The 14,937-nt window shown below is 44.2% G+C and overlaps 2 protein-coding genes across 2 annotated transcripts; both read left to right on the top strand.

Annotated features, from left to right (window-relative positions):
* Window positions 1–6,130: 6,130 nt before the first annotated feature.
* On the top strand, window positions 6,131–9,752 carry LOC106608170 (actin, alpha cardiac muscle 1). The gene is made up of 7 exons (XM_014205952.3): window positions 6,131–6,284; window positions 6,677–6,821; window positions 7,297–7,621; window positions 7,799–7,960; window positions 8,074–8,265; window positions 8,533–8,714; window positions 9,378–9,752. The coding sequence occupies exons 2-7, from the start codon at window positions 6,693–6,695 to the stop codon at window positions 9,519–9,521; spliced, it is 1,134 nt and encodes a 377-aa protein (XP_014061427.1). The 5' UTR covers window positions 6,131–6,284; window positions 6,677–6,692; the 3' UTR covers window positions 9,522–9,752.
* Window positions 9,753–9,875: 123 nt separating this feature from the next.
* LOC106608171 (gap junction delta-2 protein) lies at window positions 9,876–13,103 on the top strand. Its single transcript, XM_014205953.3, has 2 exons — window positions 9,876–10,927; window positions 11,335–13,103. Exons 1-2 carry the CDS (start codon window positions 10,851–10,853, stop codon window positions 12,188–12,190), a joined length of 933 nt encoding a protein of 310 aa, XP_014061428.1. The 5' UTR covers window positions 9,876–10,850; the 3' UTR covers window positions 12,191–13,103.
* The last annotated feature ends 1,834 nt before the right edge of the window (window positions 13,104–14,937 follow it).

The following is a 14,937-nucleotide window of genomic DNA, read 5'->3' on the forward strand; positions in this document are numbered from 1 at the left end:
CTGGACACTACGCTGACAGACACAGCAAACCTTCTTGCCACAGCTCGCATTGATGTGCCATCCTGGATGAGCTGCACTACCTGAGCCACTTGTGTGGGTTGTAGACTCCGTCTCATGCTACCACTAGAGTGAAAGCACCGCCAGCATTCAAAAGTGACCAAAACATCAGCCAGGAAGCATAAGAACTGAGAAGTGGTCTGTGGTCACCACCTGCCGAACCACTCCTTTATTGGGGGTGTCTTGCTAATAGCCTATAATTTCCACCTGTTGTCTATTCCATTTGCACAACAGCATGTGAAATGTATTGTCAATCAGTGTTGCTTCCTAAGTGGACAGTTTGATTTCACAGAAGTGTGATTGACTTGGAGTTACATTGTGTTGTTTAAGTGTTCCCTTTATTTTTTTGAGCAGTGTACATTTAAATTGGATGTCACAACAGCATCATAAATCGTCCACGTTTAGGATTTCCTAATTCCATTTTTATTTATAAACTCAGCAAAAAAAGAAACGTCCTCTCACTGTCAACTTCGTTTATTTTCAGCAAACTTAACATGTGTAAATATTTGTATGAACATAACAAGATTCAACGACTGAGACATAAACTGAACAAGTTCCAAAGACATGTGACAAAGGGGGGGTCAAAGGGGGGGTCATGTGAACAAAGGGGGGGTCAAAATCAAAAGTAACAGTCAGTATCTGGTGTGGCCACCAGCTGCATTAAGTTCTGCAGTGCATCTCCTCCTCATGAACTGCACCAGATTTGCCAGTTCTTGCTGTGAGATGTTACTCCACTATTCCACCAAGGAACCTACAAATTCCCGGACATTATTGGGGGGAATGGCCCTAGCCCTCACCCTCCGATTCAACAGGTCCCAGATGTGCTCAATGGGATTGAGATCCGGGCTCTTCGCTGGCCATGGCAGAACACTGACATTCCTGTCTTGTAGGAAATCACGCACAGAACAAGCAGTATGGCTGATGGCATTGTCATGCTGGAGGGTCATGTCAGGATGAGCCTGCAGGAAGGGTACAACATGAGGGAGGAGGATGTCTTCCCTGTAACGCATAGTGTTGAGATTGCCTGCAATGACAACAAGCTCAGTCCGATGATGCTGGGACACACCACCCTAAACCATGACGGACCCTCCACCTACAAATCGATCCCGCTCCAGAGTACAGGCCTCGGTGTAACGCGCATTCCTTCAATGATAAACACGAATCCAACAATCACCGCTGGTGAGTCAAAACCGCGACTCGTCAGTGAAGAGCACTTTTTGCCAGTCCTATCTGGTCCAGCGATGGTGGGTTTGTGCCCATAGGCAACGTTGTTGCCGGTGATGTCTGGTGAGGACCTGCCTTACAACAGGCCTACAAGTCCTCAGTCCAGCCTCTCTCAGCCTATTGCGGACAGTCTGATCACTGATGGAGGGATTGTGCATTCCTGGTGTAACTCGGGCAGTTGTTGTTGCCATCTTGTACCTGTCCCGCAGGTGTGATGTTCAGATGTACCGATCCTGTGCAGGTGTTGTTACACGTGGTCTGCGACTGCAAGGAAGATCAGCTGTTTGTCCTGTCTCCCTATAGCGCTGTCTTAGGCATCTCACAGTACGGACATTGCAATTTATTGCCCTGGCCACATCTGCAGTCCTCATGCGTCCTTGCAGCACGCCTAAGCCACATTCACGCAGAAGAGCAGGGACCCTGGGCATCTTTCTTTTGGTGTTTTTCAGAGTCAGTAGAAAGGCCTCTTTAGTGTCCTAAGTTTTCATAACTGTGACCTTAATTGCCTACCGTCTGTAAGCTGTTAGTGTCTTAACAACCGTTCCACAGGTGCATGTTCATTAATTGTTTATGGTTCATTGAACAAGCATGGGAAACAGTGTATAAACCCTTTACAATGAAGATCGGTGAAGTTATTTGGATATTTATGAATTATCTTTGAAGGACAGGGTCCTTCAATTTTATATGTAGATATCTTTGCTAGAAGTATACTATATTTCCCTTGATGGAGTGATGCTGAATATCAAAAATGGATAAACTTACCCCACTGTCCCCAATTTGTCAAATCATTTCTACATTTTTTCTACAGAAAAAAGCATTTTGAACTCAAAACAAATGAAGGACAACCAATACAGATCAAAATAATTTCATATAATGGAAATTCAAGTAAATTTTACTTTACAATGACATGTATGCACATATGTGACATTACAGGACATTACAGTGCATTTGGAAAGTATTCAGACTTTTTCCACATTTTGTTACATTATAGCCTTGTTCTAAAATGTATTAAATCATTTACCCCCTCATCAATCTACACACAATACCCCATAATGACTGTCACAACGTTCACAGAAGGTGGCGCCACTCCCCGATCGGGCGGCGGTCGTCGTCGCCGGCCTACTAGCTGCCATCGATCCATGTTTCATGTGTTTGTTAGTTATGTTTGTTTTGTGCGCACCTGTTTCTTGTTTGTAATTAGTGGGAGGGTATTTAGTTAGTCAGTTTCTTGTTTGGGGTTGTGCGGGATTGTTTCGTGTCTGCTGTTGTAAGTTGGGGAAATGTATTTTTCTGTCCATTTTATGTCTTAGCGTTTAGGCGTTAGGGTTGCTGGGCTGCGTCCCAAATTATTTTAGAAGACTGTGTTAGTCTTCCTTATTTGGTATTTGCCCTGCCTTTTCGGCTTGATATTTTTGGACTGATTTTTCCCTTCATTAAATTACTACGTGTTTCACGTACCTGAGTCTCCTGCGCCTGACTTCACCCCTTCCTTCAGAACTATTCTATGACAATGACAAACTGAAAACAGGCTTTTTTTGCTACGAGACTCGAAATTGAGCTCAGGTGCATCCTGTTTCCATTGATCATCCTTGAGATGTTCCTACAACTTGATTGGAGTTCACCTGTGGTAAATTAAATTGATTGGACATGATTATGAAAAGGTACACACCTGTCTATATTAGGTCACACCATTGACAGTGCATGTCAGAGCAAAAACCAAGCCATGAGGTCGAAGGAATTGTCCTTAGAGCTCTGAGACAGGATTGTGTTGAGGCACAGATCTGGGGAAGGGTACCAAAAAATGTCTATAGCACTGAAGGTCCCCAAGAACACAGTGGCCTCCATTGTTCTTAAATGGAATAAGTTTGGAATCACCAAGACCCTTCGTAGAGCTGGCCGCCTGGCCAAACTGAGCAATCGGGGGAGAAGGGCCTTGGTCAGGGAGGTGACCAAGAACCCCATGGTCACTCTGACATGGCTCCAGAGTTCCTCTGTGGAGATGGGAGAATCTTCCAGAAGGACAACCCTCTCTGCAGCACTCTACCAATCAGGCCTTTTAAGTGGAGTGGCCAGACGGAGGCCACGCCTCAGTAAAAGGTACATGACAGCCCACTTGGAGTTTGCAAAAGGCAGTTAAAGATTCTCAGATCATGAGAAACAAGATTCTCTGGTCTGATGAAAGCAAGATTGAACTCTTTGGCCTGAATGCCAAGCGTCACATCTGGAGGAAACCTGGCACCATCCCTACGGTGAAGTATGGTGGTGGCAGCAGCATGCTGTGGGGATGTTTTTCAGTGGCAGGGACAAGGAGACTAGTCAGGATAGAGGGAAAGATGAACGGAGCAAATTACAGAGAGATCTTTGATGAAAACCTGCTCCTGGGGCGGAGGTTCACCTTCCAACAGGACAATGACCCTAAGCACACAGCCAAGACAACACAGGAGTGGCTTCGGGACAAGTCTCTGAATGTCCTTGAGTGGTCCAGCCAGAGCCCAACCTTGAACCCGATCGAAGATTTCTGGAGAGACCTGAGAATAGCTGTGCAGCGACGCTTCCCATCCAACATGACAGAGCTTAAGAGGATCTGCAGAGAAGAATGTGAGAAACTCCCCAAATACAGGTGTGCCAAGCTTATAGTGTCATACCCAAGAAGACTTGAGGCTGTAATTGCTGCAAAAGGTGCTTCAACAAGGTACTGAGTAAAGGGTCTGAATACTTACACTACCGTTCAAAAGTTTGGGGTCACATAGAAATGTCTTTGTTTTTGAAAGAAAAGCACATTTTTGGTCCATTAAAAAAACATCAAATTGATCAGAAATACAGTGTAGACATTGTTAATGTTGTAAATGACTATTGTAGCTGGAAACGGCAGATTTTTTATGGAATATCTACATAGGCAACCATCACTCCTCTACATTATCAGCAACCGTGACTCCTGTGTTACAATGGCACGTTCTGTTAGCAAATTCAAGTTTATCATTTTAAAAAGACTAATTGATCATTAGAAAACAATTTTGCAATTATGTTAGCACAGCTGAAAACTGTTATCCTGATTTAACGAAGAAATAAAACTTGACTAGTTAAGTATCTGGAGCATCAGCATTTGTGGTTTCCATTACAGGCTCAAAATGGCCAGAAACAAAGAACCTTCTTCTGAAACTCGTCAGTCTATTATTGTTCTGAGAAATGGCTATTCCATGCAAGAAATTGCCAAGAAACTGAAAATCTAATACAACGCTGTGTACTACTCCCTTCACAGAACAGCGCAAACTGGCTCTAACCAGAATAGAAAGAGGAGTGAGAGGACAAGTACATTAGAGTGTCTAGTTTGAGAAACAGACGCCTCACAAGTACTCAACTGGCAGCTTTATTAAATAGTACCTGCAAAACACCAGTCTCAACGTCAACAATGAAGTGGCGACTCCGGGATGCTGGCCTTCTACGCAGAGTTGCAAAGAAAAAGCCTCATCTCAGACTGGCCAATAAAAAGAAAAGATTAAGACGGGCAAAAGAACACAGACACTGGACAGAGGAAGATTGGAAAAAAGTGTTATGGACAGACAAATCTTGAGGAGTTCGGATCACAAAGAAGAACATTCGTGAGACGCAGAAAAAATGAAAAGATGCTGGAGGAGTGCTTGACGCCATCTGTCAAGCATGGTGGAGGCAATGTGATGATCTGGGGGTGCTTTGGTGGTGGTAAAGTGGGAGATTTGTACAGGGTTAAAGGGATCTTGAAGAAGGAAGGCTATCACTTAATTTTGCAATGCCATGCCATACCCTGTGGACGGCGCTTAATTGGAGCCAATTTCCTCCTACAACAGGACGATGACCCAAAGCACAGCTCCAAACTATGCAAGAACTATTTACGGAAGAAGCAGTCAGCTGGTATTCTGTCTACAATGGAGTGGCCAGCAGAGTCACTGGATCTCAACCCTATTGAGCTGTTGTGGGAGCAGCTTGACTGTATGGTATGTAAGAAGTGCCCATCAAGCCAATCCAATTTGTGGGAGGTGCTTCAGGAAGCATGGGGTGAAATCTCTTCAGATTAGCTCAACAAATTGACAACTAGAATGCCAAAGGTATGCAAGGCTGTAATTGCTGCAAATTGAGGATTCTTTGATGAAAGCAAAGTTTGAAGGAAACAATTATTATTTCAATTGAAAATAATTATTTATAACCCGGTCAATGTCTTGACTATATTTCCTATTCATTTTGCAACTCATGTCATGTATGTTTTCATGGAAAACAAGGACATTTCTAAGTGATCCCAAACTTTGGAATGTTAGCGTATGTTTTTTTATTTGATTTATTTAACCTTTATTTAACCAGGTAGGCTAGTTGAGAACAAGTTCTCATTTGCAACTGCGACCTGGCCAAGATAAAGCAAAGCAATTCGACACAAACAACAACACAGAGTTACACATGGAATAAACAAACATACAATCAATAATACAGTAGTGACAAACACACACACACACACACACACACACACATCAGAAGGGATGGAGTCTTACATTTACTGAACACTAAAGTCATTGTTCTTAATAGAAGGCATTGCTAAGAGCTAAAACGTTAACTCTCACATCACATAACCCCTGAAAATATAGACCCTGTAAGGCCTGTTAAAATCCGTGGCATGCTCAAGTCTATAAGAGGGAATGACGTCTGCTGCTGAAACCTTAGCCAGCAAATAACATTATTCTTCATGTCTACTCACTGTGCCGTGTATAAAATAGAGGGGATACCTCCAGACATCTTCACACCCTCATACTTCGCAGCTGTCTGTCCGCGCGGGTCCCCTTCCATACATGGGCGTTCAGGAGTCAACGCGCGAGCCTCAGCGCCCTTCCACTCCACTCATAATAGGGCCTGGCATCCAAATAAGGAGAAAGAGGTCGCCGGGCGTAGTGGTGCTTGTAGAGTAGACCTATAAATTGGGTTCTGCCCTCACCACACCACCGCTGCTCATTCAGAGGAACAGGATACTCGGTACTTATCTGGTGAGTATCTGACAACTGAAACAGAGAGTTCTATTTACTAGTCTGTTTTCCACCAGGTTCAGACGAAACAGCGAAATTGATGATGAATCATATGGAATATTAATCTGCAGTTCATTATTATTATTAGATTAATAATACATTATTTGACATTGCGGTGCTCGCTATAGGGTTTTCAAAGAGATAAATCATTACTCAAAACAAGTTTGTTAGACTTGTGTGGCCTGTGTGTTGTAGCCTATACTGTACAACGTTAGCCTGCCAGTGTTTCCCGGGGCCACAACAAAAATATGTAGGCTACTGTTGGGGCTATTCGAGGACCGGAGTTGGGAAACGCTGTTGTATATGACCTGTAGCCTATACTTCTTAGCCTAATGTGCGTTTTATCACAACAGAAACCCAGCTGACATCATGTGTGACGACGACGAGACTACCGCCCTTGTGTGCGATAACGGGTCGGGTCTGGTGAAGGCTGGATTTGCCGGAGATGACGCACCTCGCGCTGTGTTCCCCTCCATCGTTGGTCGCCCCCGTCACCAGGTAAACTTCACAGCATGAAAATCAATGAAACATTTATGAGGATACATCAAACATCCATCAAACTGGGCGTTTTTCCAGACTTAATTGTCTATACATTATGCATTACCCTTGATTATCTGCTCACAACTTTATTTTACCTAACCAGGGGTATTCAACTCTTACCCTAAGAGGTCCGGATTTCTGTTCTACCTGATAATGAATTGCACCCACCTGGTGTCCCAGGTCTAAATCATTCCCTGATTAGAGGGGAACAATGAAAAAAGACAGTGGAACATGCTTCAAGGTCCAGAGTTCTGTTTGAGGGCACTAGACCATTGAATTGTGAGAGAAAGAAAGACACAAAGGAAGAAAAATAATGAATGTATAAATGAATGAATGAATGTCCTGTGCTATTGTAGCTTACAACTATCTGGCCCTGTGTTTGAGTTTGAGGAATTGTGTTTTGACTAAGTTTGTTTCCTTTCTTCCCCTGCAGGGTGTGATGGTGGGCATGGGACAGAAGGACTCCTACGTGGGAGACGAGGCCCAGAGCAAGAGAGGTATCCTGACCCTGAAGTACCCCATCGAGCACGGCATCATCACCAACTGGGACGACATGGAGAAGATCTGGCACCACACCTTCTACAACGAGCTGCGTGTGGCCCCTGAGGAGCACCCCACCCTGCTCACTGAGGCCCCCCTCAACCCCAAGGCCAACAGGGAGAAGATGACCCAGATCATGTTCGAGACCTTCAACGTCCCCGCCATGTACGTGGCCATCCAGGCCGTGCTGTCCCTGTACGCCTCCGGTCGTACCACTGGTGAGAAACGAGCAGAGGAGAAAGGCTGCATACATTAACATACAATTCAGATCCAGTGCATTATTGAGTCTCATGCAACCTTTCATTACATGAATCGTAGTTTACACCATTAAGATAAACATAAAGCTGTTCTATTCTATTTCCATGGTTTACATAGTATTCTGCCTCATGTTCTAGGTATTGTTCTGGACTCTGGTGATGGTGTGACCCACAACGTGCCCATCTATGAGGGTTATGCTCTGCCCCACGCCATCATGCGTCTGGATCTGGCGGGTCGCGACCTCACTGACTACCTGATGAAGATCCTGACAGAGCGTGGCTACTCCTTCGTTACCACTGGTGAGACCATCATTCCTGAGAATAAACGTATTTGCTATGTTTGATATTGAATGGTACGGTCATAATTCATTATCCACCTTCTCAACCAAACTTTGAATCTTCTATTCTAACAGCTGAGCGTGAGATCGTGCGTGACATCAAGGAGAAGCTGTGCTACGTGGCCCTGGACTTTGAGAATGAGATGGCCACCGCTGCCTCCTCCTCCTCTCTGGAGAAGAGCTACGAGCTGCCCGACGGTCAGGTCATCACCATCGGCAACGAGCGTTTCCGCTGCCCAGAGACCCTCTTCCAGCCTTCCTTCATCGGTAGGTATCTTAGAAGCATTGTGCAGCTCACTGTCCAATCAAACCCATTTTTTTTTACCTCTTTAAGAGACAAGAAAAGAGTCCCTGTGTGATCTTATATAGCCTTCATAACAGCAACATAAGCCATTATACTAACTACTGCCAAACATACTGTATGTTTATATTGAAGCAATGAGGGAGTTGTCCATTTCAGCACCAGTTAGGCCTACACGGGTGACTTCTCATCCAGAGCATTCGCTTACAACTTGTTCTCTTCTATCTCACCAGGCATGGAGTCCGCTGGTATCCATGAGACCACCTACAACAGCATCATGAAGTGTGACATTGACATCCGTAAGGACCTGTACGCCAACAACGTCCTGTCAGGAGGTACCACCATGTACCCTGGTATTGCTGACCGTATGCAGAAGGAGATCACCGCCCTGGCCCCCAGCACTATGAAGATCAAGGTCAATATTATTCTCACTGAAGTCCACAAACTCAACATCTAAGACCAACCTGACCACAATCTCTGTGTGAGCCTACTAATGACCAATCACAGCCTTCTAATGACCAATCACAGCCTTCTAATGACCAATCACAGCCTACTAATGACCAATCACAGCCTTCTAATGACCAATCACAGCCTTCTAATGACCAATCCCAATCTTCTAATGACCAATCACAGTCTACTAATGACCAATGACCAATCAGTCTACTAATGACCAATCACAGTCTACTAATGACCAATCAGTCTACTAATGACCAATCACAGCCTACTAATGACCAATCAGTCTACTAATGACCAATCACAGCCTACTAATGACCAATCACAGCCTGCCAATGACCAATCACAATCACAGCCTGCCAATGACCAATCACAATCACAGCCTGCCAATGACCAATCCCAATCACAGCCTGCCAATGACCAATCCCAATCACAGCCTGCCAATGACTAATCAGCCTGCCAATGACCAATCAGCCTACTAATGACTAATCACAGTAACACCTATATTCTCCTTATAATGCATTATATGCTAATTTGAACAAATGATGAACTGTATGGTGCATTATAAAGCAGTACATATTGAGAGGACTTTTGCTTATCAGTTTTCCTCTTCCCCCTTCTCTAGATCATCGCTCCCCCCGAGCGTAAGTACTCGGTCTGGATCGGCGGCTCCATCCTGGCCTCTCTCTCCACCTTCCAGCAGATGTGGATCAGTAAGCAGGAGTACGACGAGGCAGGCCCCTCCATCGTCCACAGGAAGTGCTTCTAAGCTCCCCACTTGCCCATCGCTCCCCCCAGAGACAGTCAGATGACCACGGATGAAAAATCTGTTTACATTACCTCCGCCTATGGATATGTTGTTTATGACCCATATGCAAGTTACAAATCCAGGCAGGCCTCTGTTTTATGTTTTGTCAATGATGTACAGTTTGTTTACACCCAAGTGCAATATGTAGATATTTATTTGCTTTATAAAAAGACTGGGATCTTGTGTAATACCGCACTTTGTCATCTCGTCAGTCATCTGCATATTGGTATTTGTTGTATTATAATTCAGGAAAATGACATACTGTATCTGTTTACTCATAGGCTATCCATTCACAATACAGGTTGAACTAATTCCTGCTAGTGAGATTAGTACTCTACATGTTAAGTCCAGTCACGCACACAGTACAGTACAATGTGTTATGTTAAAATAACTACTAGAGGCTGCCCACTAAGTTGTTTCTTTAGACCCTCTGAAGCAACCCTTTAAAGCCATTACTCAACCCAGATAGATCACCTTGGCTGGGACTGTATAGGCTAAGGAATTATTGCGGCTTTGAATACAAACAAATGCTTAGGCTACTATAAGGTAATATATTGTTACTTTGCTTGACAGACTGTAACATCTGTTTTTATACAGACACTAGTGTAGGAGGTCATGGTAGATCTGCACTGATGCAGGCATGTTTCAATATAGTTTCTCCAGACAAGCAGATTAGACGTTGTAGCCTCCATCATGACAACAATCATAGTCAGAATACAGAATAGGCCTACAGAGAATACAGACCAGGACAATAGTCTCTCTCTAGGCCACTACTCGTTCTGTCACTGTCATGTGGTCTTACAGGCGACAGACATCCCTCGTGATTTGAGCTTATGACCAATCATTTTTATTACATATTAATATGCTACATTCCCGCCTTATACTTGGAGAACAATGAAAGTCAAAAACATGGTGTCTCTTTCTGCCTATCTCCACCAACCTGTCCGCGCGTGACGCAAGGGGAGTATACTTAAAGCAGGATTAGCTCTCTACCAACATTAAACTCAACTGCCCTCCATTCAAGCACCGCGCGACATACCGTCCGGCGCGCACGATCGAAAATAGGAGGGCTTTCTACTAATCAGCACTCAGGCTCGCGCGAGCAAAAGTGCTTGGGTTGTGGAGTGAGCTTTTAGCAGAGGCGCAGAAGGTAGAAGGCATGAGCGAACGCAGAAGCGGTGGGTTACCAATGCATTCTCCAGATATTGGAGCATCCGGAGTAAAACACGGGAAACAATAGATTCCACGGGAATTTTGCATAGTGCACGGTGTGCTATCGTCTCCGAATGAATGACCATGGGGGAGTGGACAATATTAGAGCGTCTCTTGGAGGCGGCTGTCCAACAGCACTCGACTATGATCGGAAGGTAAGAAGGAAAGTGAGGATACTTTGTAAAAGTGTTAGCAGGAGTGTGTGTTTGATCAAGTGCTGAAAGTGATTGGGTATAAAGAACTGTACAAAAAAAAAAACGCTAAAAACCCAACAAAGATTCATGACAATATGCAAAAAACGTGAACCAATAGGGAATCATTTGATAACAGAGCTGTCACTTGAGATGAAAAACTGTGGCGCTTTCCTTCGATAACAAAACTGGCTGGTGGCTTTCAGCACTGGATAGCTCCCATTTAGCGTCTGCTTAGTAGCCTACACTAGAGCCAGCTTTACTTTGCAATCGCTAATTGTCTCTATATCTTGTTTGTTTAACAATCAATCCTATCATCTCTGCACATCTGAACTGAGACATGTTTGTTTTCGTGCTTGTTTGTTTTGTAGGATCCTCCTAACTGTGGTGGTGATCTTCCGGATTCTAATCGTTGCGATCGTTGGAGAGACGGTCTATGATGACGAGCAGTCCATGTTTGTTTGCAACACCCTGCAGCCCGGCTGTAACCAGGCCTGCTACGACAAGGCGTTCCCCATTTCCCATATCAGATATTGGGTGTTTCAGATTATTCTGGTGTGCACCCCCAGTCTCTGTTTCATCACATACTCCGTACACCAGTCCGCCAAGCAGAAGGAGCGTTTGGAGCGGGGGTACTCCACCGTGTTCCTCTCCTTGGACAAGCGCCACGATTCCATCAAAAGAGACGACAGCAAAAAGATCAAAAACACCATTGTAAATGGAGTACTTCAGAACACGGAGAACTCCACCAAAGAAGCCGAGCCCGACTGCTTGGAGGTGAAGGACATCCCAAATTCGGCCATGAGAACTAGTGGAAAGTCTAAAATGAGGAGGCAGGAGGGAATCTCAAGATTCTACATCATCCAAGTGGTTTTCCGAAACGCTCTAGAGATAGGGTTCCTGGTGGGTCAATATTTCCTCTATGGATTCAATGTCCCCGCGGTATATGAGTGTGATCGATACCCCTGCATCAAAGATGTAGAATGCTACGTTTCAAGGCCCACGGAAAAGACAGTGTTTCTGGTCTTCATGTTTGCGGTCAGTGGCGTCTGTGTGCTCCTGAACCTGGCTGAACTCAATCATCTTGGATGGAAGAAGATCAAAGTAGCTGTCAAAGGCGTGCAGGCCAGGAGGAAGTCCATCTACGAGATCCGTAACAAAGACTTGCCTAGAATGAGCATGCCAAATTTCGGCCGCACTCAATCAAGTGACTCTGCCTATGTGTAGCTGTCTATTTCAATACAACTGAATGGAACAATTGTAGCCTACAAAGAATTGACATATATTTAATAATAATGTGGTAGATATTTTATCTCACCGACTTCGTTTGCGAAGTAGGTCGGGTATATGGATTTTATTTGTATTTTATGGATAGGTAAAAAAACAAACGGACCAAAACGTTTGCTTGTCATATATATACACACATACGAGAAGGCACTGATGCAACTTTTTACTATGGTTTATCCTATATTTTGTAAAGTGCTTCTTAAAAGCATTTAATTTGTTTTCACATATTCACTCTGTCGTTCACTTCAGCGGTTGAACATGGAGCAAATACTTGCACTAAATATGAATAATAAGGCAAAATATATCCGATTTGTGCTGTGAAGTCTTTTAATGACATTCTACCGGTTTTAAACTCCACATACCATTATAGGCACGAAACACACACATTGTTTGGCAGTTTTAGGGTCAAATGTACACAAATGCATATTCATTCTTCTAGTGGGCTAGATCACTCATTTCACATATTTGTCAGATAGATCAATGACAGCACTATAAGTTGTTTTGGTTGCCTGAGTTTGCACCATTGACCTTAACCTATGTGATCACTCCATTGGGGAATGTGCTGCAAATGCTGACTTTTTTCTTTACTTTTTATTTACACCCAAGCGCCCATTCCTTTTATTTGTGGGGAAATTGATTTTCATGTCATCAAGTGCCATATATGTACATAAATATAAACATGACCATATCTATAAAGTTTTCCCTTCATCGTGAAAGCTTTAATTCCAGTAAAGGCCGTTGTCATCTTTGATTTGAATCACTGTGGTTTCTATGTAAATGGTATGCTACTATATTATTATCTCTGGTTTCATTTGCAACATACAAAAATAAACAACCTTTGCATATTCAAAAAGTATTGATGAGCAATTAGTCAAATAGACCACACATCTACAGTAAGTTGGAATCAATTACAAAGGGCAATAGATGTTGGCCCCTGATGCTACCATTTTCCAAAGCAATGATTTAAAGTATCAATGTACACTACATGGCAAAAAGTTTGTGGACACCCCTTCAAATTAGTGGATTCGGCTATTTCAGCCACACCCGTAGCAAACAGGTGTATAAAATCGAGCACACAGTCATGCAATCTCCATAGCCAAACATTGACAGTAAAATGGCCCGTTCTGAAAAGCTCAGTAACTTTCAACGTGGCACGGTCATAGGATGCAACCGTTCCAACAAGTCAGTTCGTCAAATTTCTACCTTGCTAGAGCTGCCCCAGTCAACTGCAAGTGCTGTTATCGTGAAGGGGAAACATCTAGGAGCAACAACGGCTCAGCCACGAAGTGGTAAGTCACACAAGCTCACAGAACGAGACCGCCGAGCGCTGAAGCACATAGCGCATAAAAATCGTCTGTCCTCAGTTGCAACACTCACTACAGAGATCCAAATTGCCTCTGGAAGCAACGTCAGCACAATAACTATTCGTCGGGAGCTTCAAGAAATGGGTGTCCATGGCCGAGCAACCGCACACAAGCCTAAGATCAACAAGGACGATGACAAGCATCGGTTGGAGTGGTGTAAAGTTCACCACCATTAGACTCTGGAGTGAGGAATCACATTTCACAGTCTGATGAATCTGGGTTTGGTGGATGCCAGGAGAATTCTACCTGCCCCAATGCATTGTGCCAACAGTAAAGTTTGGTGAAGGAGGAATAATGGTCTGGGGCTGTTTTTCATGGTTCGGGCTAGGCCCCTTAGATCCAGTGAAGGGAAATCTTAACGCTACAGCATACAATGATATTCTAGACACTTCTGTGCTTCCAACTTCGTGGCAACATCTTAGGGAAGGCCCTTTCCTGTTTCAGCATGACAATGCCCCCGTGCACAAAGAGAGATCCATACAGAAATGTTTGTCAAGATCGATGTGACAGAACTTAACTAGCCTGCACAGAACCCTGACCTCAACCCCATCGAACACCTTTGGAATGCCGAATGCAAGCCAGGCCTAATCGCCCGCGGGCTGCCAGTTGGGGACATCTGCCGTAGCGAATGAGCGGGTTCAGCTCTGTCGGAAGCCGAAAAGTCGCCTTCTGCACTCCCACAAGGTCACGGAGAGAAGTGCTGAACACTGAAACCCGTTTCCCCAGAGAGTCGGAGTCTCCCCAGCTAACGAATCATGATGCGGGGTGAAAGAATGGGGAGGGGCTGGAGTGTTGGTGGACAGGTATGGCTGCCAAGATGACTCGGCAACTCTGAGGAGCAGAAATGGAAGCACCAAGGCCCTGACAGATCAATATCAAATTCAGCAGCGACTTTAGATGCTCCACCAACTCTCCAACACGAAACAAGCTCTGATCGGTTGGATCGGCTGGCTAATGGCCATTCCTGCTTCCTGTCTGTCTGCCTGTCTGTCAGTCAGACAGATGCAGCTTAGCACTTGGTGTATTGGATTAGTGGTTTCTAACATTTCCCTTTGTAACCTTCATGAAAGGCTATCTGAGAACACAGGACAGGCTCCGACTGGTAACAGGAAGTACTTAGCTACGGCTAAATATAGCTACACTGAACCTCAGTCTGATCACACACTGACTGCATGATGTCCTTGTATTTTCTGATTGTCTATCCAGCAAATATGAATCTCCAATCTACAGCCTTTATAGGAATGTGTTAATGTTTTTCATACATATCTAAAAAGATATCCCCTGTTTACACTCTAAACAGTGCACTTTTCATTCAGATATGCA

Source organism: Salmo salar, chromosome 06 (genome assembly GCF_965601325.2).
Source record: "Salmo salar chromosome 06, fSalSal1, whole genome shotgun sequence".
NCBI lineage: Eukaryota > Metazoa > Chordata > Actinopteri > Salmoniformes > Salmonidae > Salmo > Salmo salar.